The 24,157-nt window shown below is 43.6% G+C and overlaps 3 protein-coding genes across 12 annotated transcripts; 2 read left to right on the forward strand and 1 right to left on the reverse strand.

The window, feature by feature from the left end:
• Nucleotides 1–526: 526 nt before the first annotated feature.
• Nucleotides 527–10,465, forward strand: abi3a (ABI family, member 3a). 2 transcript variants are annotated; one of them, XM_030408670.1, is made up of 10 exons: nucleotides 530–1,176; nucleotides 1,870–2,003; nucleotides 2,171–2,341; nucleotides 3,051–3,239; nucleotides 4,339–4,397; nucleotides 4,712–4,765; nucleotides 5,400–5,719; nucleotides 6,020–6,169; nucleotides 6,795–6,923; nucleotides 8,773–10,465. In XM_030408670.1, the coding sequence occupies exons 2-10, from the start codon at nucleotides 1,872–1,874 to the stop codon at nucleotides 8,934–8,936; spliced, it is 1,368 nt and encodes a 455-aa protein (XP_030264530.1). In that variant the 5' UTR covers nucleotides 530–1,176; nucleotides 1,870–1,871; the 3' UTR covers nucleotides 8,937–10,465. The 2 variants fall into 2 exon arrangements, with proteins under 2 accessions (XP_030264531.1, XP_030264530.1); XM_030408671.1 differs by lacking the exons at nucleotides 6,795–6,923; nucleotides 8,773–10,465 and adding an exon at nucleotides 6,279–6,755 and having other exon boundaries at nucleotides 527–1,176.
• A 1,267-nt stretch (nucleotides 10,466–11,732) lies between these two features.
• LOC115575656 (interferon a3-like) lies at nucleotides 11,733–15,143 on the reverse strand. Its single transcript, XM_030407872.1, has 5 exons — nucleotides 15,021–15,143; nucleotides 14,682–14,756; nucleotides 14,271–14,423; nucleotides 13,403–13,480; nucleotides 11,733–11,852 (listed from the first exon to the last, which is right to left on the reverse strand). The coding sequence occupies exons 1-5, from the start codon at nucleotides 15,141–15,143 to the stop codon at nucleotides 11,733–11,735; spliced, it is 549 nt and encodes a 182-aa protein (XP_030263732.1).
• Nucleotides 15,144–15,672: 529 nt separating this feature from the next.
• Nucleotides 15,673–23,427, forward strand: rdm1 (RAD52 motif containing 1). 9 transcript variants are annotated; one of them, XM_030408847.1, is made up of 9 exons: nucleotides 15,673–15,824; nucleotides 16,473–16,597; nucleotides 19,338–19,517; nucleotides 19,773–19,901; nucleotides 21,848–22,004; nucleotides 22,092–22,190; nucleotides 22,286–22,362; nucleotides 22,435–22,557; nucleotides 23,277–23,427. In XM_030408847.1, exons 2-8 carry the CDS (start codon nucleotides 16,478–16,480, stop codon nucleotides 22,510–22,512), a joined length of 840 nt encoding a protein of 279 aa, XP_030264707.1. In that variant the 5' UTR covers nucleotides 15,673–15,824; nucleotides 16,473–16,477; the 3' UTR covers nucleotides 22,513–22,557; nucleotides 23,277–23,427. The 9 variants fall into 9 exon arrangements, 8 of the variants coding, with proteins under 8 accessions (XP_030264707.1, XP_030264710.1, XP_030264706.1 ...); XM_030408850.1 differs by having other exon boundaries at nucleotides 16,473–16,576; XR_003982820.1 differs by lacking the exon at nucleotides 15,673–15,824 and adding an exon at nucleotides 15,872–16,066 and having other exon boundaries at nucleotides 22,435–22,566.
• The last annotated feature ends 730 nt before the right edge of the window (nucleotides 23,428–24,157 follow it).

The raw sequence follows: 24,157 nt of genomic DNA on the forward strand, positions 1-24,157 counted from the left end.
GGAGCTGTGTCACAGTCATGTGTGACACAATGAACGTTCATGATTATGATTTTATATCAGCTACAGAAACAGGAAGTCTGGTTCAGGTCGAGTCAGCTCTGTGAAACTATGAACACAGCTGTTTTTCACAAGAAACGTCAACATGATGAAGATTTGTACCTGACGACGTACAGTGTTATTATATAGCTTTATTATTATTAATAGAAGTTTTAATGTACTGGGATCCACAATTTCCTTCACTGCTGAATGGACTATGATGTGACCTGGTGTAGACTTATAAATGGTGTTTTTTTTAATGGAGTCTGGTGTAGACTCCAGTGAGTGTTACTCTATGAAACATAAACAGATATTTTATTCATGCAGCTTCCATGTAAACCTTCTATGACTGATGACTCACGGCTCAGCATCACTTTTAACACTTGTATTGTCTCTGATGGGAAACAGGAAGTGGTTAATGCTGAGCAGGTTCACACACAGAGGAGGAAACACAGGCAGGAGGTCTCACTCTGAACTTATCTATGGAGACTCAGTCATGTTGACAGCTTGTTCAGTCCTTGATCGGTCCACAGATCCATCCAGAGGTTGGGTTCTGAGCTTTTAAGGGACCCAAGGATTTATTTCCATGACCTCAGGAATATTTTTTCAAGCAGCTAACTCTCACCATCATCCTGAAAACGCATTTAAGGACTTATTTAAGGGAGTCCTGGAACCCTAATTACACCCCATGAAATCTCTCACAAATATCCTTGAACTCTATTTTAGAAAACCTGGAAACACAGTAAGTGGAAGTTCCAGGATCCTTAAGGAGGCTCCAGGCAGGTCGGAGGAGGCGACACGTCCCAGTATTCCTGAGGAGTGAGTCCTCTTGAGCTGCAGAGAGGATCTTTGGCGAGGCAGGTCGCTGCTTCGGAGAGGAAACAGGTTGATGTTTGAGACACTGAGAGGACAGAGAGAGAGAGACAGAGAGAGAGAGACAGACAGAGAGAAAGAGAGAGCCAGACAGAAGGACAGAGAGAAAGAGAGAGACAGGCAGAGGACAGACTGAGAGGACAGAGAGAGAGAGACACACACAGAGAGACAGAAAGAAAGAGAAAGAGAGAGAGAGGACAGACAGAGAGACATCATCAGAGCTTCAACTTGTTCTGACTCCATCTTTTTTCTTCTCTGCAGCTTCAGGTAAGTTTTTTTAAGTTGATTCAGTTCCGCTCTCATCACTTCTTATTAAATTAATCTTAATGAGATAAAACCGCGTCTCGTGCACGACTTTAAAACGTCACAGTAACGAGCAGTGACCATCAGTGTGACGTCACCTCAGAGTTAAACTGAGTTCAGGCTTCCTGGTTAGATGTTGGGCTTCCATCAGCACAAGTTCTGTGTGAGTTCTGTGTGAGTCTTTTAAAGAACTTGTCACAGTTCCATCCTTAATGTTCTCTCAGTTAAAGAACACACGTGTATTCTGCAACATGGAAAGTAAGATAGAAGTAGTAGTTGTGCAACATGGCGCCTGTCAGAGTACTCTGTAGTTTATCAGTAGTAACAACTCCAACATGGCCGCAGCGTGTTGCTGTTGGCGCTGCTCAGTTGGAGCCAGTTGAATGAATTCATACAGTTTGATCAGTAATGTGTAACTGCAGCTGTAATATGACTGTAGTGCAGTAAAAGTACTGTGTTTCCCAAAGTATGAGGAAGCATCACATGGAAATACTCAGTACAGATACATGTACTTTAGTTACTTTAAAGTGATACCAAAGTTGAGTTTGAATTTAACTTCATCTGAGTTCTTATCAGATGTGTGTGAAAGGAAAAAGAGAGTAAACTCTGTCTGTGTGTGTTTTCCTGCCCTGCACCGACACGCTGACTCTGACTCAGTGATGAAGGAGCACAACCACAAAGACGAGGTGATGAAGATCATGGAGGAAGCTCCGAGCGCCAGAAAGGCTCTGCTGGAAAACTACGACAACCTGCTGAGTGTGGCCGACTACTGCTACAACAACTACGTACAGGTCGGGCTACTGCTGCTGTGCCAAGCTAAGCTAACCCCTCCTGTTTCCAGACTTTGTGCTAAGCTAAGCTAACCCCTCCTGTTTCCAGACTTTGTGCTAAGCTAAGCTAACCCCTCCTGTTTCCAGACTTTGTGCTAAGCTAAGCTAACCCCTCCTCTGTGTTTCAGTCAGGTGATGGCAGCATGAAGGCATTGGAGGAAACTAAGAAGTTCACCACCCAATCACTGGCCAGCGTCGCCTACCAGATCACCACGCTGGCCAACAGCGTGCTGAGTCTGCTCGACGCTCAGACCAATCAGCTTCGTCACATGGAGTCTTCCATCAACCTTATTGGTCAGGTGAGCCCCACCCATAATCAGTCAATCAATCAATCAATCAATCAATCAATCAATCAGTCCACAGTTGGGGTCTTTTAAAGGGTCACTCCACGCTTTTTATGTTTATGTAAAATGTTAATGTAAAATCCTCTGTTCAGGTGCATTATGGGAAATATAGGACCTGGATCCTTTGTGACATCAGGTGATTAAAGGTCTGGTCACTTGCAGAACCTTTAGAACCCAAACAGATGCTGAGTGTGTGCTGACAATACAGATCGTCACTGTGTGTGTGTGTGTGTGTGTGTGTGTGTGTGTGTGTGTGTGTGCCTCAGTGAATGAATGGAGCTTCTGTTCTGCGTTTGCTTTGTGTTCATTAACAAACTACTACTAGCGGCGCTGTGGACTGAAGCTCCGCCCCCTCAGAAGAAACGAGGTGATCTCAGATGCCAGCTGCCAGTTGTCATTATTAATTAAACTGCACTCTATGTATTGATAGTTTGAATAACATTTGAATCATTAAAATGTCGGAAAAGTCAACAACCCAGAGACAATCAGTTGGACACGTTATGAGGAAAGCAGAGGCCTGAAGTGTGACTTGATGTGTTGTGATCTGTAACGTTCATTTCATAAAAGTGTCAGTTTTTAAGACAAGCCGCTGATTAAAGGACTCGTTGTTCGATTCCTCTGCTTCAACGTTGTCACGCTTCTTGTTTCTTGTCGTCCTCCTCAGACGGTGGAGATGCACAAAGAAAAGGTTTCTCGGAGAGAGATCGGTGTCTTCACGGCGGTGAGACGAGTCCCACGCAGCCACAAGATCCTCCCTCCCTCTCAGCCGCCTGCCAGTACACAGCCCCGCCCACCGTACAGCCGCCGACCAATCAACTACCAGCAGCTGGACGGCTTGGGCCACGGCATGAAGGTCTGTCTCACACACACTGACATATTAACCAAGAGCTGTCAGTGTCTTTCTGCCTGTTTGTAGTCTTTAAACCAGAACTGTCACTTTAGTGCAGCTGGTGAGAAACAGATTGAGTGTTGGTGTGAGTCAGTAGGATCGAGAAAAGTGAAACACAGCAGCTCAACAAGAAGAAGAAGAAGCCCAAATTAAACAGAAGCAGAAGTGAAGTGTTGAAGCAGCGTCTGCTGTGGAGGACTCGCTGACAGGAAGTGAAGCTGCTGCAGTGAACCACAAGACAGAAGTGAAGCTGCAGCAACAGTTCCTCATTGAAACTTCAGCTCTCGTCGCTGAACTGAGAATCTGACACGACTGTCGCAGGATCGATTCCTCCTCAGAGTCTCAGGCCCTGCTGAGGACTACAGAGACCTGCTGAGGACTACAGAGACCTGCTGAGGACTACAGAGACCTGCTGAGGACTACTGAGACCTGCTGAGGACTACAGAGACCTGCTGAGGACTACAGAGACCTGCTGAGGACTACAGAGACCTGCTGAGGACTACTGAGACCTGCTGAGGACTACTGAGACCTGCTGAGGACTACTGAGACCTGCTGAGGACTACTGAGACCTGCTGAGGACTACAGAGACCTGCTGAGGACTACAGAGACCTGCTGAGGACTACAGAGACCTGCTGAGGACTACAGAGACCTGCTGAGGACTACAGAGACCTGCTGAGGTCTTGACTGAACCCTGAACTCTCACAAATCAAACTTGTTTAACTCAACAACATTTAATCCTGAAATCTGAAGTTTCATCTGTGACAGAACGACCAGAGAAACTCAATGAGTGAAAACAAGTGAAACTGTCCTTTAACGAGCCTTTTATTGTGTCAGCAGACACACACACACACACACACACACACACACACACACACACACACACACACACACACACACAGAGTCTTTGTTGAGCGTGGGAAAATGTTTACAGAGACTAATTAGAGCTGCTGAGGCCTGAGAGGCTCTATTGATGCCACACACACACACACACACACACACACACACACACAGTAACGCACATACACCCATTAACACACACTCTTGTCTCTCTGCCCCCCCACAGGTCTCTGGGAAACAGCCGGACCGAACAGGAACGATCCGTAAACATGGAGCCTCCATCAGGTTCTTTGATTCTTTAGTTTCTGTTCAGTTCTGTTCAGACTACTTTATTTATTCCAAATGGGCAATTTAGTTGTAGCTTTCCAGACATCAAACATAAAAAACATAAAATCATTACAACGATCATTCATTCAGTCAGTCAGTCAGAAAGAGGGACATTTAAGAGGCACATGGGTACGTCATAAATAATAAATGAATGAGTAAATAAATAAATAGGTTAAATTCTTCTTTTTGTTAATGACAACTTCCTGTTTCACATCCAGTGTCTGTAACACACTGTGTGTGTGTGTGTGTGTGTGTGTGTGTGTGTGTTTTAGGTCCAACAAAGCTCCGGAGCCGGTCCAGTGCCCAGTGGCGCCCCCTGTCAGCGGGTAATAACCTGTGTGTCGTTGTACTGAAATCTTTGTGAGGACCATATGAAGGTTTACATCTACCTTCAGGGTCCAGGCTGGATCAGGTTCGGGTTAGATCAGGTCCAGGCTGGATCAGGTTCAGATCAGATCAGGTCCAGGTTAGAGTGTCAGGTCAGAGACTCTTAATGTTGTAGGTTGATTTTCACATTAAAAGCCTCTGAGAGGTTTAAGATGAGCACCCAGCAGACAGTTTTTCCTGGTTTTCATCTCTGGGGCTGCAGACAGGCTGCCGTACTGTATTGATGAAGGTTGTCGGGGCAGTAAGTAGAGAGGAAGACCTGCAGACGCTGCTCAGGGCTGAAAAGACACTCATCATCTCCTTCCTCATGATGATGAAAGTCAGATGAAGTTTCTTCTGCTGAACATCTGAAGCAGCTGAGACTTAAAACATCAGATGTCTTCATCAGCTGGTCTGCTGTGATCTCAGTCTGCAGGAGAGAACACATCACAACCTGATCTCAGACCAGATTTACACCTTTATTAACATGAAGTCTCCATGTAGCAGCTGAGCTAACACTGTTGCTGCATGTCGACGGTGTAAATAAAATCCTTTCAGCTTTTTAAGGTCCATTTATTTATTACCGTCTCTCAGCTCCAGTTTTGGGAAACCTGTTGCTCCACCCACTATCCCCACCACCTGTCCATCTCCACCTGAGTGTGACATCATCACCAGTCTGCTGGACGATGCCACGCCTCCTCCTCCTCCTCCTCCACCCCCTATAGCGAATGAAATGCCAGCTCAGGACAATGAGGTCACCAACACCTTAGCCATGCCATCTCCACCTCCTCCACCACCGTCAGGAGCGATGGTGGCTCCTCCCCCTCCACCACCACCACCTCCACCCCCCCCTTCTGTGGCTTTGACCAATCACAGTGTTCCACCACCAGCTCCGCCTCTCAGCCTGGAGACAGGTGAGGTGCTTCTGACAGAAATATGTGAATGGATGTTACTATGACGATTCAATCTAGTCACCATTCATCCAGATCAATTCAGCCTGGTTTAGAAAAACCTGGATTAATTGAAACTGGATAGAATAGATTTGTTACGAGGTTAAAACGTGGGAAGTAATCGTCATGGAAACATCATATAAACCTGGATTAGCTAAAATCCTTCTTGGTCTTAATTTCCTGTGAGCTCGCTTAGTGTAAACCTATCATTGGCTAAACTGAGTGACATCATGATGACATCACATCTCCTCTGTCTCCTGTCAGTGGTGGAGGAGAACAGCTTCCCCCCTCCTTCTCCCCCTCCTCCTCCTCCCCCCTCTGATGATGATGGCTTCCCTCCACTGCCTGATGATGGCTCAGAACTGTCAGCCCCGCACCCTCCTCCTCCACCACCACCCGGCCAGGAAGTAGACGGTACCTGTCTGTCTATCCGTCTGTCTGTCTGTCTGTGGCTTCACTTTTTGGGCTTCTTCTTCTCTGTTGTTTTCCTCTCAGTTTGTTCTTCTGTGGTGTTTTTCTTCAGTGACCCTCCAGTCCCGGAGGAGTCGCCGCCGTCGCTCGCCCCCCACCACTCGCTCTGTCTCTCTGAGAGTCCGCTCTGGCCCCGCCTCCCGCTGCCGCAACACGCGCTCTCTCTTCCTTCCTGCTGTCCAATCATGTAAGCCCACAGAGGACGGCGCTGTCATCCAATAGAAACTCAAAAAAATTTTTTAAAAAAAAAACCTTGAAGGACACAGATAGATGAATGTTTTCATTTGTCATACAACAACCCTGTGAGGGGTTCCAGGAGTCATTGAGAAAGTTCTAAGAGGCCTTGAAGAGGTCACGGTGGTCCTTGAAGCAGTTCTTGGAGGCCTTGAGTCCTGGAGAAGGTTCCAGGCCTTCATTTATTAAACCCTCCATAGATTGTATATGAGACAGATCATCACTCCTTTTATTAAAACCACCCTGAGCCCCTCAATGTAATGCTGACTCAGATTCTGTCTGCCTGTCTGTCTGCCTGTCAGTGATGATCAGGACCTGTGTGCTGTTCACCTAGATCTAGAGATCCCAGCCCCACCCCCTTCTCTGCTTTTTGCCGATGAGGGTGGTTTTGATGATGTCATGCCACCCCTCCCTCCCCCCGTGGACTATGACACCAACGCCCCGGCGCACTACCTGGAGAAAGGTACTGTTGCTACTGCTACTGCTTATTGTTAAATACCGCAGTGTTAGGAATTGCAGTGCCGTGTTAGATATGGCAGTGTTAGTTACTGCAGTGTAGTGTTAGTTACTGCGGTGTAGTGTTAGATACTGCGGTGCAGTGTTTAATACTGCAGTGCTGTGTTAGATACCACAGTGGATTGTTAGATACCGCAGTGGAGTGTCAGACACTGCAGTGTTAGCTACGCAGTGGAGTGTTAGCAACGCAGTGGAGTGTTAGATACCGCAGTGGAGTGTTAGACACTGCAGTGTTAGCTACGCAGTGGAGTTTTAGCTACGCAGTGGAGTGTTAGACACTGCAGTGTTAGCTACGCAGTGGAGTGTTAGCTACGCAGTGGAGTGTTAGATACCGCAGTGGAGTTTTAGACACTGCAGTGTTAGCTACGCAGTGGAGTGTTAGATACCGCAGTGGAGTTTTAGACACTGCAGTGTTAGCTACGCAGTGGAGTGTTAGCTACGCAGTGGAGTGTTAGATACCGCAGTGGAGTGTTAGCTACGCAGTGGAGTGTTAGCTACGCAGTGGAGTGTTAGATACCGCAGTGGAGTGTTAGACACTGCAGTGTTAGCTACGCAGTGGAGTGTTAGATACCGCAGTGGAGTGTTAGACACTGCAGTGTTAGCTACGCAGTGGAGTGTTAGCTACGCAGTGGAGTGTTAGACACTGCAGTGGAGTGTTAGACACTGCAGTGTTAGCTACGCAGTGGAGTGTTAGATACCGCAGTGGAGTTTTAGACACTGCAGTGTTAGCTACGCAGTGGAGTGTTAGATACCGCAGTGGAGTTTTAGACACTGCAGTGTTAGCTACGCAGTGGAGTGTTAGATACCGCAGTGGAGTGTTAGACACTGCAGTGTTAGCTACGCAGTGGAGTGTTAGATACCGCAGTGGAGTGTTAGACACTGCAGTGGAGTTTTAGACACTGCAGTGTTAGCTACGCAGTGGAGTGTTAGCTACGCAGTGGAGTGTTAGATACCGCAGTGGAGTGTTAGCTACGCAGTGGAGTGTTAGCTACGCAGTAGAGTGTTAGATACCGCAGTGGAGTGTTAGACACTGCAGTGTTAGCTACGCAGTGGAGTGTTAGCTACGCAGTGGAGTGTTAGATACCACAGTGGAGTGTTAGACACTGCAGTGTTAGCTACGCAGTGGAGTGTTAGATACCGCAGTGGAGTGTTAGACACTGCAGTGTTAGCTACGCAATGGAGTGTTAGATACCGCAGTGGAGTGTTAGACACTGCAGTGTTAGCTACGCAGTGGAGTGTTAGCTACGCAGTGGAGTGTTAGCTACGCAGTGGAGTGTTAGATACCGCAGTGGAGTGTTAGACACTGCAGTGTTAGCTACGCAGTGGAGTGTTAGCTACGCAGTGGAGTGTTAGATACCACAGTGGAGTGTTAGACACTGCAGTGTTAGCTACGCAGTGGAGTGTTAGATACCGCAGTGGAGTTTTAGACACTGCAGTGTTGGCTACGCAGTGGAGTGTTAGCTACGCAGTGGAGTGTTAGACACTGCAGTGGAGTGTTAGACACTGCAGTGTTAGCTACGCAGTGGAGTGTTAGATACCGCAGTGGAGTGTTAGACACTGCAGTGTTAGCTACGCAGTGGAGTGTTAGATACCGCAGTGGAGTGTTAGACACTGCAGTGTTAGCTACGCAGTGGAGTGTTAGATACCGCAGTGGAGTGTTAGACACTGCAGTGTTGGCTACGCAGTGGAGTGTTAGATACCGCAGTGGAGTGTTAGACACTGCAGTGTTGGCTACGCAGTGGAGTGTTAGATACCGCAGTATTTGTCATCTGACTGCAGTTCTCCTGTGTGTCCAGTGGTGGCACTGTACAACTACGAGGCTTCCAAACCCGACGACCTGTCGCTGACTGAGGGCGACATCATCTACCTGACCTGTCGCCATGACAGCGGCTGGTGCGAGGGCGTCCTCAACGGCAACAGAGGCTTCTTCCCTAATAACTACGTCCAATCATGTGACTAGACTGAAGCCCCACCCCCTCCCTGTGGCTCTGTTGCCATGGAGATTTTACAGTCAGTATTAATCAGCTGTTGTCTGCTGCCTCCCAGAGGACAAACACAATTACTGCAGTTTTCTTTTTCCTTTGTTTACTAAAAAATTATAAAAAATGATTAAACAATATAAACAAACAAATACAACCGCTTGTTAATCTAAAAAAGCTAAAAACACACCATGACTCCATAAAGTAAATAAATACATACAGAATAAACTAGTTAAGTATTGACGTCACTCCGTCCTTCGTACAGTTCATCTGATCTGATCGATAAACTTCAGTCCCTTCATCACTGAAACAGTTTTGAAAGCACAAATGCCAAAAATTCATCAGTTTCAGCTTCTTCAATACAAATATCGGCAAATTTTCTTTGTTTTGTTTTGTTTCTTCAGTTTGATGTCTGTGACCCTGTGGGACATCAACGATTTAAAAACAGTTAATCAGCTGACTGTTCATTAGTTAACATGCTGCCTGAAATCTCTGAGAACTGTATTCATTTATTCAATGAAATTAAAGATCTCAGGCATCAATAATTGTATTATTGATTGAACTCCTGATTAGTTTTGAAAATAAACTGATTTATAATTTTGTCTATAAATCAAACAACCTACTTATTGTCGCTTGTAACCTTACGGCGGTCTCTTTAATGGAGATGACGATGGTGATGAAGTCTAGAGTTCATAAACAATAAAACAACAGAAGAAGAGAAGTAAAATAAACGAAATATTTTAATTCCACTCGTAGAAACAATGGACAGAAATAAAACAAACAGGAAGTGACATCAGTAAGGTGTACACACACACACGGTCCATGTGTTGTGAAGACAAACAGACATCAGCCGAACATGTTTACAGTCCGTTCTTCACGCAGCAGCTTCAGACTTTAACCCTCAGATTCAACAAGTCCCATTTAAAACAAGTGAAAGTTAAAAACTAGATGTGACGCATCCGTCTTTTCAAGTGTAGATGAATCAGTGAACCAGTTATTGTGTGTGTGAGGGATACAAATTATATTTAAAGAATAAAAGTTTATTTTAAGGAGACAGAAAATGATTTGTTAATAATTTATGTTTAAAATGTAAAACTTAGTTTTGTCTTTTTTTCTCTTCTGGTTAACAAACTGATTTCACAGCTGTTAATATTAAATGTAGAGATTTTATGTGTATTCATCTTTTCTCTGATTGACAGAGAACTTGATGTATAGTTTACTGTGAACACCGCTGTACTTTTACTTCAATGAGATACTGAATGCAGTACTTTCCTTTGTAATGATGCATTATTTCAGTGTTCCTGTCAGGCTGAGCTGAGGGCTGCAGTGCCTCCTGCAGGCCTCAGACACAAACTACAGACTGAAGCTTCAAACTGTCGAACCGTCAGTGTTCACTCAGTGTTCTCACTGTGACGCAGTGTTGTTGTTATTATCATTATTATTAATTAGTAATGTGACGTCATCACTGTGTCTTCAGATGATCAATAAATGAATGAGTCTTTGAACTAAATTGTGTGGCTTTGTTTAGCCTTTATTAGCATTTCCTTGTTTGTTTCATGTTTTTACAACTAATTAACAGTGTGATGTTTCAGGGCCCGTCGAACCGGCATGTTGTTAATAATCTGACAAACAACACAAAAAATACAAACATTCAGATTTAGAATTTAAAATATAAACAAGAATATTAGTATTAAAAACTAGAACGATACAAGCTGAACCAGAAACTCAAACACGGTGAGCCCCTGAAGGAGGTTTCCTGCTGAGATGTCACTGCACATCATCCTTTGGTTCTTTAACGGGTCACCGTTTGTCGGGTCCTCACCTACGACCTGCTGAACGGGTCCGCTCAGATGTCTGATGGAAAGATGGCTGTCATGTTCTCTCATGTTCTCTTTTCCATACGACTTCAGCCTGTTCTCTAACTGGTTTGGGAGTGTTTATGCGAACACAGCGTGTGATCGCAGCCTGTATGAGGAGATGTACCGCAGAGCAGAGAGAGGGAGAGTCCAGTCTGACCCGCAGGGGAGCAGCCGTCACCATCAGAATCACCATGTCAGACAGTTACACACCTGTCGTCAAGGTGCAGGTGTGCAACAACTGAAGGATGAAGTGTCTTCAAACACAGTCACCATTAATCCCTGTCAGCCCACCAAGCCCAGTTCACCTCCATCTATACATCATATTATACACCATTTAAATCTGTAGCTATGTTTGTTTGCTGTGTCTGCATATTAAAGTAAACTGACTGTAAAAAAAATAATGTTGAATGAAATCGAATTTTTATGTGATGAAACATTTTAGTTTTTAAAAATGTTTTCACTTAAAAACTATATAAAACAAAATCACGATGACCCGTCACCTGCACACACAGACGACACGTTTCAGATTATCCTGAGAATATTTTCTCTGCGACAACAAAGAAAGAAAATGATGAAACAAGGTCGACTGACAGAAAGAAGATCAGAGCTGCACAACACGTCTTTATTCATAAGGTAACACCAGACTGAGTGTCAATAAATACAAACACTTCAATACATATATAAATAAATAGGATCAGATCATCAATTAAAAAAAATCTAAATATATAAATACAATCAGATTATCAATAGAAACATGAATAAATAAATAAAAAAATAATAATAATAATAAATAAATAAAAAAATAAAAAAATAGGTTGAGATCAACAGAAACATGATCACAGATCAATAAGTGTGAGTCTCATGGAGCAGAGTTTGTCTCTCACAGAGAAACAGAATCAGACTCATGGATGAGACGAGTCAGAGCTGCTGCTGAGTCGCTGAAGAGCTCCTCCTGATGGACGCCACCAGCAGGTACAACCGCTCCAGGTGCAGTTTAGTTTCCTTCCGGATCAGCTCCCAGGACGCAGTACTGCCACCCTGTAAACACACAACTACAGTCAGTACTGCCACCCTGTAAACACACAACTACAGTCAGTACTGCCACCCTGTAAACACACAACTACAGTCAGTACTGCCACCCTGTAAACACACAACTACAGTCAGTACTGCCACCCTGTACACACACAACTACAGTCAGTACTGCCACCCTGTAAACACACAACTACAGTCAGTACTGCCACCCTGTACACACACAACTACAGTCAGTACTGCCACCCTGTACACACACAACTACAGTCAGTACTGCCACCCTGTAAACACACAACTACAGTCAGTACTGCCACCCTGTACACACACAACTACAGTCAGTACTGCCACCCTGTAAACACACAACTACAGTCAGTACTGCCACCCTGTACACACACAACTACAGTCAGTACTGCCACCCTGTACACACACAACTACAGTCAGTACTGCTACCCTGTAAACACACAACTACAGTCAGTACTGCTACCCTGTACACACACAACTACAGTCAGTACTGCCACCCTGTACACACACAACTACAGTCAGTACTGCCACCCTGTAAACACACAACTACAGTCAGTACTGCCACCCTGTACATACACAACTACAGTCAGTACTGCTACCCTGTAAACACACAACTACAGTCAGTACTGCCACCCTGTAAACACACAACTACAGTCAGTACTGCCACCCTGTACACACACAACTACAGTCAGTACTGCCACCCTGTACACACACAACTACAGTCAGTACTGCCACCCTGTAAACACACAACTACAGTCAGTACTGCCACCCTGTACATACACAACTACAGTCAGTACTGCCACCCTGTAAACACACAACTACAGTCAGTACTGCCACCCTGTAAACACACAACTACAGTCAGTACTGCCACCCTGTAAACACACAACTACAGTCAGTACTGCCACCCTGTAAACACACAACTACAGTCAGTACTGCCACCCTGTAAACACACAACTACAGTCAGTACTGCCACCCTGTACACACACAACTACAGTCAGTACTGCCACCCTGTAAACACACAACTACAGTCAGTACTGCCACCCTGTAAACACACAACTACAGTCAGTACTGCCACCCTGTAAACACACAACTACAGTCAGTACTGCCACCCTGTAAACACACAACTACAGTCAGTACTGCTACCCTGTACACACACAACTACAGTCAGTACTGCCACCCTGTAAACACACAACTACAGTCAGTACTGCCACCCTGTAAACACACAACTACAGTCAGTACTGCCACCCTGTAAACACACAACTACAGTCAGTACTGCCACCCTGTAAACACACAACTACAGTCAGTACTGCTACCCTGTACACACACAACTACAGTCAGTACTGCCACCCTGTACACACACAACTACAGTCAGTACTGCCACCCTGTAAACATACAACTACAGTCAGTACTGCCACCCTGTAAACACACAACTACAGTCAGTACTGCCACCCTGTAAACATACAACTACAGTCAGTACTGCTACCTTGAGTCAGTACACAAAGTGTTACAGAGAGTACTACAGCAGTATTTGTACTCACAGTGCGGTATACAGTACACGTCTCCAGCCTCCTGTAGTATTTCCTCAGTCTGCTGTCTGTTGTGCTGTTAGTCGACACCTGCAGACAGAAACACAGGGCACATTGTTCTCTGAGTCTGCTTCAAAACATTAAAGGAAACGAAGCGGAAACACTCAGGGGAGTTGAAGTGGCAGCTGAAGCAGAAACTCTGACAGATGCAGAGTTTCAGTGTTTGTTGAAGTCAAACTGCTGAGAGGAACTGTAGTGTGAGCAGTGAAAGGAGTTGATGTGTGAGTGGAAGTGATGAAATCAGGTGTTGGGTGAAATATACTGTATGAAGCTGCACGTCACTTCAACTGATAGTACAAAGGACTTCAGGTATCAGTTGAAGTGTCAGTGTTAAAAGGAGCTGAAACAATATTCATGAAAGAGCTGAAGCGTCAGTTGAAGTCCTGATCTGAGTTGATGTGACAAGTCTGACAACTGAAAGAAAACAGCTTAACTATTGACTGAAACACTTCAGCTAAAGCTCAAAGTCTAAATACATCTGACAGTCTAAATGAGTCTGACGCTTCAGTTGTTTTTACTCAATGAAAGCGTTTCAGCTGAGGTGTTGGTGCTGAAAGAAGATGAATACAGTTTGAACTGCGAGCAGAGAGAAGATGAATACAGTTGAAGTGTGAGCAGAGAGAAGATGAATACAGTTAAAGTGTGTGCAGAGAGAAGATGAATACAGTTGAAGTGAGAGCAGAGAGGAGATAAATACAGTTGAAGTGTGAGCAGAGAGAAGATGAATACAATTGAAGTATTCAGATGAACTTTGTCTTGAAGTTAAAGGACTCATGACGTCCTGAAAGGAGTTGAAACATCCATCCATCTGTCTACTCACACAGGTGTTGAGACCGTCTATCTGGCGGTCGATGACGGTCAGGAAGTGTTCGGTCTCGACGCTATCCCAGGTAGCGGAGGACAGGTTGTCATGGTGATAGAGATCAGAAATCAGCTCCAGACTGTCTCTGATGAAAACCAACTGAGACTCCACCTGGAGAGAGAGAAGAGTGAATTCTAGCTTTCTGATTGGCTGATTGAGCTGATGTCATTAGTTGGTATGTTTGCATGTAAATGTGTCCTGAAGTGTGTCGGTGTGAACATGTGAAGAATCATAAAGGACCTGAAGTCAGTGAGCTCAATGTTGACAGTCCGTAGCTAAACACTTCACTGAACCAAACACTGAATACAGCTAATGAAAGTGCTGAAGTGTCAGAGTGAGTGATTAATAATTGACTGATTGATTGATTACCGTTTCATTACGGATCCTGCTGTAGAGTTTCTCTGGAAAGGGAACTGGACTCTCCTGATCAGTCAGCTGACCACCCTGAAACAACAACAGACATACATGTCAACATATACATAAATATAAATATAGTTATTGTAAATATTATTCACTGACACATGTAAACATTTAGCCTGTCACCTCCTGAAGAAACACCTGGAGCTCCTCAAGGACCTCACAGAGACTCTTAGCACATATTCAAGGAGCTCTTTTAAAACCCTCTGAACCTCTTCAGCTACCCCTCAAACACCCTCAAGGACTCCTGCAGTCTCTTCCAGGATCTGGTGTGAGTGCGTGTGGACTCACCATGAGGCGGATGTGTTTCAGAGAGGTCCTGCTCAGGTGAGCGTACTGTGTGAGCCAATCACAGCAGAAGACAGGAGTCAGGCTGCTGCAGAGGACGAAGAGCAGGCTGGTCCAGCTGAACATGGTGATGATGATGATGATGGTGATGGTGGTGGTGGTGGTGGTGCTCTGCTGTGGGTCAGTGTCTCCAACATGCTGCTGATCTGTGTTCAGCTCTTTTTATTCCAGACAGGAAACAGAAAACAATTCAGAGAAAATTCCCACAGTGTTTCTACTCTCACTTTCCACACTGAACACAGAACAGGTATATCATGGAGGTAAAAGTACCTCAGAGTTGTGATAAAAGTACTTTGATATTATTGTAGTTTGTGTCTGGACGTGTTTGAAGTGTGTTTCTCATATTTGGATGACTCAATGATTTTCAGCTGATCTCAGGTCAGTTTACTCGGGAAGATCATTTATTGAAGAACAAAAGCATTTTGATAAATATTCCCACAGTCAGACTGAATCAATAAATATGTTTGTTTCATGATTGTGACTGACTGGGAACATATTTAACATCTTTAGAGTCAAAACTGCAGAATGAGCTGCTGAGTTTGACAGTTAAGTGACATCAGCCTCGTTTTCACTCTGTTGCCTCGTTTTCACTTTCTGGGCGTCAAGGGAACTGCCACTGATGAAGCAATCTGTGATGTCATTACTGCGCCGTCCCAGCAGTATACAGCTCATTGGTTAGCGGAGCAGACCCCGCCCCTCAGCGGAAGCGCGGCAAACTGTGTTTGTCCGGTGAAGACGGAAGAGACGGTGAGTAATGTAACTGTTACTGTAAGTAACTGTAACTAGCGGACTGTTAGTTGACTGTTAGTTGACTGTTAGCAGACTGTTAGCGGACTGTTAGTTGACTGTTAGCAGACTGTTAGCGGACTGTTAGCAGACTGTTAGCGGACTGCGAGTTGACTGTTAGCGGACTGTTAGCAGACTGTTAGCGGACTGCTAGCGGACGCCGATTCGCCGATCACCTCTACAGTAGTTTTACTTCATGTCAGGTCCGCGTTTCGTTAGAAAAAACAACACGAAACGTTGTTTGATTAAATCAAAATGTTCTTCTGGTTCCTGACGATATTGGCCTGCTTGTTGGTTACCTCGCCCAGTTAATAGCTGTTTGAAAGGACACTTGTTTACCGAAACTTCACAGGTGTACTGTGTGTACAGGTGTTCTGTATGTACAGGTGTGTACAGGTGTACAGGTGTACTGTGAGTACAGGTGTGTACAGGTGTACTGTGAGTACAGGTGTGTACAGGTGTACTGTGAGTACAGGTGTGTACAGGTGTACTGTGTGGACTCTCCCAGTGGCTGCTGTTTATTTATCTCCTGGAGGACGAGAGAAAAAAGATCCATGATTTAAAAATTGCCATATTTTTAAGATGTCCTTGTTCTTGTGCCTTCTACAGGTGTGATGGAGGTGGACATCCTGGAGTTCCAGGTCCCTGTGGAGAACAACAAGACTCTGTTTGTGTGGGACATCCAGCCGTCTCACACTGAGGCTCAGATCTATGTGAGTCCACCGGGGGTTCAGGTCTGCGTGAGTCCAGCTGAGGTTCAGGCAGGGCCGGCCCAAGCCTCCATGGGGCCCTCTATTACTGCCAATAATAATGATTATTGTCATTATTATCATTACGAATACACTTGTAAAACTTAATGTGAGAACTTTTTGTTGTAGTTAGATTGTAATCCACAGCGATTAATGCCATTGGAAGCAGACACCAGATTTGCAAATTTACAGAAAAAATTTTCAATTAATATTTGGCAAAGTCAGAAACTCCCCCTACTGGCGTTACAGTAGTAGTTAATACATTAAACCGAGAGCAGCCCGACATGTTTTACCCATCTATGGTTTTTAATCTGAAATGGTAGCAAATTCTGCTACAAGAGCAGCCTGGGGTTGATTAACACTTAATATTCAAAGTGATATAGTACTAAGTGGGATACCGAATGTCATCTAGGCCAATTAAAAGTAACAAAATAAACTAATCGTTTACTGCAAACACAATCTGCTTTATTATATTTTTTATTTTTTTTATATTTTTTAAATAAACTGCAACACCAAATGTACGAAAACAGACAGTGTTAAATAAAATAATTTTTAAAAAATCTGACAAATATTAGGTACAAGGTAACACAAATGGTTTATAAATAAAATATTAAGATGAATTAGGTCTGAAAACTATGTAAAAATTTGCAAAATCTTTGGTTAAATGGGACGGGGGCTTCGGCCATCGTGTCTTTTTGGGAATATGACTGTGTCCTCTATAGGCAGTGGCCCTCTTAGTACCTGTTCAGTCCTTTCTGAGTCTGACAGGAAAGAGGGACACTCAGCTGGGTCAACTGGCGGAGCTGCTGATCTCTGCTCCAAACTGGATGCTGATGACGACAAAGACCAAAGATGAAGGACCTATAGGGAAATTAAAATAATATTTTTAGCAGTACACTGAGCAATTATAAAGGCTGTTTTGTTGTCAACTTACCAGGTACAGCTGAGGTTGCAGAAGACACAAAAGGGACAGTGGACAGAGGATAGAGATGGACCTAAGATGAAAAACAAGCTAGCATGTTATAGTCATATTACACTTGAAAATGATGCAGCTTATTTTCTAAATAAAAAAAGTACAGCTATAGCTTGTAATAAGAAAACAAACTGTGGAACAACTGAAAATTGTTTGAGAAGTTTTGAAATAATATGGATTTGTCTGAAATCATGTCCCTTGTCATATGATTATATCTTATATTAAAAAAATATTCATCTCAGTATGTTCTGCAGTGCACTGAGCTATTAAAGGCTGTTTTGTTGTTAACTTACCAGGTACAGCTGAGGTTGCAGAGAGGACAGTGGGCACAGTGGGAGCAGAGGATAGAGATGGACCTGAGATGAAAAACATATCCCTTGTCATATGATTATATCTTATATTAGTATTTCTTAATGAGATAATTTGACTAGAAATTAAATATACACGGTGACAGTTTTTGATCACCTCATTCATCAGCCTTGGCTGCTCCTGAGGAGGTGGATTGCCCCTGGGCTGAGTCAGTGCCTCCTCCAAAATATTTTAACAGTGCTCCTGGGGAAGTTTCATATAACGTATGAGCATATTAGGGAGATGATGTAAAAGGAATATGTTTATTTACTCACATAATTTACTGTGCTCTGCAGCAAACAATTGCAAACAACATACCTCAAACTAGTTAGTTAACTAAATTAATTAATTAATGCAAAACCATATTGCTAGCAAATGTCACTGCGTTTGTAATTAACGTTAGTTATTAAACATTTGCTATCAAACACTGTTATCAAAAACGTTGTTTTGATGCCAAAAAGCGACCCAGAATAATGTATATACACTGAAAATCAACTTATTCAAAGTATTACACAAACACAAAAAGGTTAGCTTGAATAGTAAGCTATCTAACCTAGTCAGACGTTTTGAACTAATGTTAGCTAGCAAATTTGCTATTATAGGCTAGCGTATTTGGAACAAAATATCAACAAATGTTACATTACTAAGACATACCTTTATCTTGTCGTTTTAATCTTTCTTCCTTTTTCTGTTTTCTGCCCCTGAAGGGTAAGTCCTTTTTTGCGACATCTTTCACCTGTTCCTAGCTCCTGGATGCTGCGTGCGCACTGCGTGGTTGGCTGCACTGCACACGTCACTAGCGGAGCTCTGACATATCCAGCAGAGAGGCAGTAGGAAACTACACTCTTTGTTGTTGTTGTTGTTGTTGTTTTTGTTGTTTTTTTTGTACAAGTATGTACATTTGATAATATATAAATCATCATTGCTCACACATGGAAAAAAAAATTATTAATTCCTTTTTTCTTTTTTAAGTTAATTGCTCTTGGGGGCCTTCTAGTGGTCACAGGGCCCTAAGCAGCTGCTTAGTTAGCTTATGCCTTGGGCCGGCCCTGGGTTCAGGTCTGTGTGAGTCCAGCTGGGGTTCAGGTCTGTGTGAGTCCAGCTGGGGTTCAGGTCTGTGTGAGTCCAGCTGGGGTTCAGGTCTGTGTGAGTCCAGCTGGGGTTCAGGTCTGTGTGAGTCCACCTGGGGTTCAGGTCTGTGTGAGTCCACCTGGGGTTCAGGTCTGTGTGAGTCCAGCTGGGGTTCAGGTCTGTGTGAGTCCAGCTGGGGTTCAGGTCTGTGTGAGTCCAGCTGGGGTTCATGTGTATTACATAGTATGAAATTTGCCAAATTCCATTCAGAAATCAGTTGTTTTAAGCAGCTCTGTCCATTGGACAGTAACAGATGTGTGTGTTGTCCTTCAGGAGGGTCTGTACGCTGTGTTCTCGTCCTTCGGTCCTCTCTATCTGCTGAAGGTGTGTCCTAACGCTCCTCTCAACCCGCCTGGGTTCTACGCCCTCATCAAGTTCTACTCTGCTGCTCAGGCCTCAAAGGCACAACGGCAGACTGACGGACGCTCGCTGTTCCAGAGCTCTCCGCTCAAGGTCGTCACCTCACAGCTCTCACCACAGTACTGTTCTTCTTCTGCTGATCCTGTAGTTTATCATGTTCAATTCAAAATAAAACTGTCTTTATTTAGTGTTTAACAATGATTCTAAAACTTTATTTATACAACAAGGTTCAGACGAGTTTGATAAATAGAAAAAGAAACGAGATGAAGGAAGATCCTGTCAAACAGGCTTTTATTGTGAAAGTGACACTGAAACAGGAAGTCCTGATGGCTGTGTGTTTGTGTTCAGGTGAGGCTGAGCTCCAAACAGACTCCTCACTTCCTGTGTGACAGCAGCAGACCTCTGAACCACGCCCGCTGTCTGGAACTGGCCAATCACTGCTTGGGATTCAATGGCTGGACCTCTGACATCATCACAGTGAGAAACACATGCTAACACTGTATAGGGCCCTATGATTTCCGCGATCACGGAATTGCGGAATCGGCTGATTAAAACGGAATCTATTTTTTAACGCGGAATCAGGGCTGTAAACTAGCGGTCGCCACTCGCCAAATGCGACTAAAATATTCCCCTGGCGACTTAATTTTGGAGGGATACATGCCACGGGGCGGGTAAATGTTTGTCCCGATGGTCGTGCTCTTGCAATAAATTATGCATGATATAGCAAAACATTGTAGTAGCTGTAAAGTGATAAATTATGACGGTAGCAAACGTTAGTGCTAAACCGGTGATTTGTTGTGTGTCGCACTGAAGTAGCTCCCCCGACGTCACCGCTGTAGAAAATAGTTCCCCTCAGAAGCAACGTAGCGTGCGCGTCACCGCTCTGTAAAAGTTTGGCGCAGTGACTGTGAGTCGAGTGCAGCAGTGACGACACCGCTAACTCATGAGCTGAGGGAAGTTGTACTTAAGTTGTGCATAATTTCTAAACGACTTCCTTCAATTAGGTTTCAGTTTGATAATCAAGTGGCTTAATATGAGAACAGTTGTCACGTCACAAAACGTGTAAAACCATCAAATCCAGTGTAAATGTTATTATGGTACAGTCGACACTGACAAGTCTGTTACAGAGCCTGATAGTTAATTAATGAGTGTTTCCTTTGTCAAAGTTTTGCACTGTTCAAGTTTTCAATTTGCAATGTTTTGAAATTTAATTAATAATATTAAAATGTATTTCTAAATAATACTTTGGCGTCTTTTCTAAGCATGTATTGTTATATAATACTGTTATCTCCATGAAAAGTATTGAAACAGATGTATATGCAACAAAAAGAGGCAATTTATTATTTGGCCGGTAAAAAATTGACTTGGCCGGTAGATTCTTTCATCTACCGGCCCCCTTGGCAGGTGAGCCAAAAAGTTAGTTTACAGCCCTGCGCGGAATATCGCGGAATTTGACATGATTTCACTGAAATGCTGTTTTCGTGTGGAAGAGGAACGTATGTCTGGGGAAAACTGCACGAAGGGAAGCAAATCTGGGTGGCACAACCATCCCCCTCCACAGACTGAGCTCCCTCGTCAAAACAATGTAAGCATGGCGAGGCGGCTGCCCGGCTCTGTCTTCATCGGCGAAAAAACTGAGAAACTCCACATTAACCCCTCAGTACAGAGCCGAGCAGTTCTCGAACGACTTGTATGTCTCGGGTGAACTGTTGCTTTGCAAATTCTGCCAACACTCAGTTGGCTGGAAGCTTAAAAATATGTGCAGTGACTGCGTACATAATTTATCATTTTCACCTTTTATTGCTACTTGTATAACAATATAACAGGATAACTGAATATAGTTAATTCAAAATAAATGATGATTAATAGCTGATTCATCAGAGTCAGAAAACAACTGATCCCACCGGGGAATCTGGCTGACATGCACATTCAATAAGATTAAAGAGGATTACTTTCTGGACATGCAAATCAAGATATCAAATTGTTATAGAAGTGGAACTATTGTCAATTTCCTTTCCCTATTTTTAACTGATCTATTTTTTTTACTTTGCATGTTCAAAAGAAAATAATCAAATCAAAATCATGTCAGTACAGCCACACAATATATTTTATTGTTATTATTATTATTATTATTATTATTATTTTCGATTACATCAATAAATGAAAGGGACATTTAAAACTACATGTGCAAGCTAATGTTTTTTTATCAATAATAATCTATAATTTCTATTTAATTTCTGTACATTTTAGTCTTAAAAAAGGGTAAAAAAAAAAAAAAAATGGGATTCCCAAAAATTTAAATGGAAAAAACAGAATTTGGGAAAAAATAGAATGGATTTCATAGGGCCCTAAGTGTACATCTTTACATTCAGGTGAGTTAGTGAGAGAGCAGGTGACTTCCTGTTTGTATCCATCCTCCTCAGCTGAAGGAGCTCACCAACGAAGAAGAACAGGAGGAGGAGGAGGGTGGCGGCCGATGGAGGAGGCTGAAGTTTGGCTGTCTGCTGCAACTCTCCTTCCCTCATCACGGACAGACGACCAGAGCAGCAGCAGTGGTGGAGGACAGATTCACCTGCACAGGTGAGAACGGCTTCACCTGCACAGGTGAGAACGGCTTCACCTGCACAGGTTCATGTATTTATTATAAATGTGGTGTTGTGTCTGCAGGTCCGGATGTTCTGCTACAGAAACGTTGTAAGCTGCAGAAGGTGGTCAGAGAGAAAGCTCTGGTCCAGGCGTTCGCCACCGTACTGCTCATTCTACTAGGTACATTCTGCTGCTCTAAGTACTGCAGTAGTTCAGTGAAGCGCTGTCAGACTGTTGAAAATGAATAATTATCAGGGATCAATAACTCTCTGCAGGTGGAGGTAAAGTGATGGTGGAGGTGAAACAGACCTCAGATCAGTTTCTACCTGAGCAGACTGAAGGAGTCCTGCAGGTAAAGTCACCTGTTCACCTGCTGCAGCTGTGTCTGATGTCCAGAAGCTGATGAAGTGTCTCTGTCTCTCAGGTGAACGAGCTCACCTGGAGTCAGTTGGCTCCTGATGAAGAGGAGGATGATGAAGAGTGGGACCTGACTGTGTCATAGACTGTGGACGGACAGAGGTGCATGATGGGATGCTTCATATTAAAGGTGCAATATGTAAGAATTTGGTTTTAAACATGATCAACAGTATTGACGCTACAACAAAGACGTGTATGTTTGTATGGAAGAGATAACTACTGATGTTAGCATGCTAACCAGCTAGCAGCCGGCCTGAAAACCTCTTTCACCAACACCAACACGGCCTGGTAGTCCTGCTAGCTGCACAGCTAACTGAGACAATAGTAGCTACAGTTATAATCAGGATATAGATAGCAGCAGTTAGCAGCAGTTAGCAGTTACTCTGATGCTGTGCTGCTCCCTATTTGTTGGCAGTGTGAATTCAAGGCGGTCAATTCTTACATACTACACATTTAATGATTGTTATTTATTCAATCAATTGATCAATTTGATCAGTTTCTGCTTGTGTTTTCACTGACTGACCTTAATGAGGATCAAGCTGTGCTGTGATTGGTTGTTTATTAGTAACGGGACAATTATTTCATAATGAACTGAATCATTGTTTCTTGTATGAAACGGGGTTAGAAGTCAGCAGTGACACAGGGCAGCTGCACATCGTCTGTGAAGACGCTGAACAGACGTGTTCGACTGAAACCATTCAATAAATGTTCCTCCGATCAACGATTATTACAGCTGTTAGACCACAGATCTCAGATAAAACCATGATGTGATGTTGAAGCTGTTTATTGCAGAGAAAGAATCTCTTGAACGCACAGTAACAGTATTTGTACTTTGTTGTACTTTTACAGTTTCACAACTCCAGCAGTGACCTCAGAGACGGGAAGTGGAGCTAACAGACAACACAGGATCCATCTAACTTCAATCATGTTAGGCTGCTTTGTGATTTAATCGAGGATTAGATCTAATCAGAGTTTAATAAAACTCAGATTTAAAATGAAATGAAGCTCTGTTGCATGAGAGATGCTGCTCAAATGAAACAAATATAGAAACACAGATTCTTGGATAATACAAGAGGAGTGTTTACAGCCGCTTTCAAACGTCCTCCACTCAACACAAGAGCTCTTAAGTTGCACACACCTTGAAGCAGGTAGCCCTGTTGTTATGGAGATATGATAACGTGGTGAGTCAAACCGAGCTGGACCATGTGGAAATATCCTGTGAGTGAAGCAGCTGTCAGTCCCCCATGTGACAGTTGGACCAGTGTTCAGTTCAGATCCAGAACTGACTGGTATCTGGATCAAACCTCCTTTGGTTTCAGTCCCTCCATTATTTAGTGCAGTTCATATAAAAAGACAGCTTTACTGGGTCACAGTTTAAACTGGAGTTCAAAGTATTGGTGCCACGAAATTAAATTTTATCTAAGTTTAGAGAAAAAAAGAATTGAATCTTGTTAAGATTTGATAAGAAGTTTGGTGCAACAGAATTGAAAGTTCAACCAGAATTGAATCATGTTTGAAAGTTGCTGATTGTGACTGAGCTTCTCATCCAGCTGTTCACTCAGGTTTGAAGTTTTTCGATCACCTGTGACATCAGCAGCTTCACCCTCTCCTGCACCAACGCAGGACTTAAACTGAAGTTCCCTCCAATCAGAAGGTAGCCCTGCACAGACAGGCAGAACCAGGTGGTGTCAGATACATGCATGTCTAACCTGATGGAGTGAGATAGTTGT

This window comes from Sparus aurata, chromosome 23 (genome assembly GCF_900880675.1).
Source record: "Sparus aurata chromosome 23, fSpaAur1.1, whole genome shotgun sequence".
Lineage (NCBI taxonomy): Eukaryota > Metazoa > Chordata > Actinopteri > Spariformes > Sparidae > Sparus > Sparus aurata.

Coding starts and splice junctions, on each gene's coding strand:
- abi3a (XM_030408670.1), top strand. CDS start 1,872: ATGAAGGAGCACAACCACAAAGACGAGGTGATGAAGATCATGGAGGAA. Junction 2,342..3,050: donor CCATCAACCTTATTGGTCAG/GTGAGCCCCACC, acceptor CGTCCTCCTCAG/ACGGTGGAGATGCACAAAGA. Junction 4,766..5,399: donor GTGGCGCCCCCTGTCAGCGG/GTAATAACCTGT, acceptor ACCGTCTCTCAG/CTCCAGTTTTGGGAAACCTG.
- LOC115575656 (XM_030407872.1), bottom strand. CDS start 15,143: ATGTTCAGCTGGACCAGCCTGCTCTTCGTCCTCTGCAGCAGCCTGACT. Junction 14,757..15,020: donor TGAAACACATCCGCCTCATG/GTGAGTCCACAC, acceptor TTGTTGTTTCAG/GGTGGTCAGCTGACTGATCA. Junction 13,481..14,270: donor TAGACGGTCTCAACACCTGT/GTGAGTAGACAG, acceptor TTCTGTCTGCAG/GTGTCGACTAACAGCACAAC.
- rdm1 (XM_030408846.1), top strand. Junction 19,902..21,847: donor GGACCTCTGACATCATCACA/GTGAGAAACACA, acceptor CATCCTCCTCAG/CTGAAGGAGCTCACCAACGA. Junction 22,191..22,285: donor CGTACTGCTCATTCTACTAG/GTACATTCTGCT, acceptor AACTCTCTGCAG/GTGGAGGTAAAGTGATGGTG.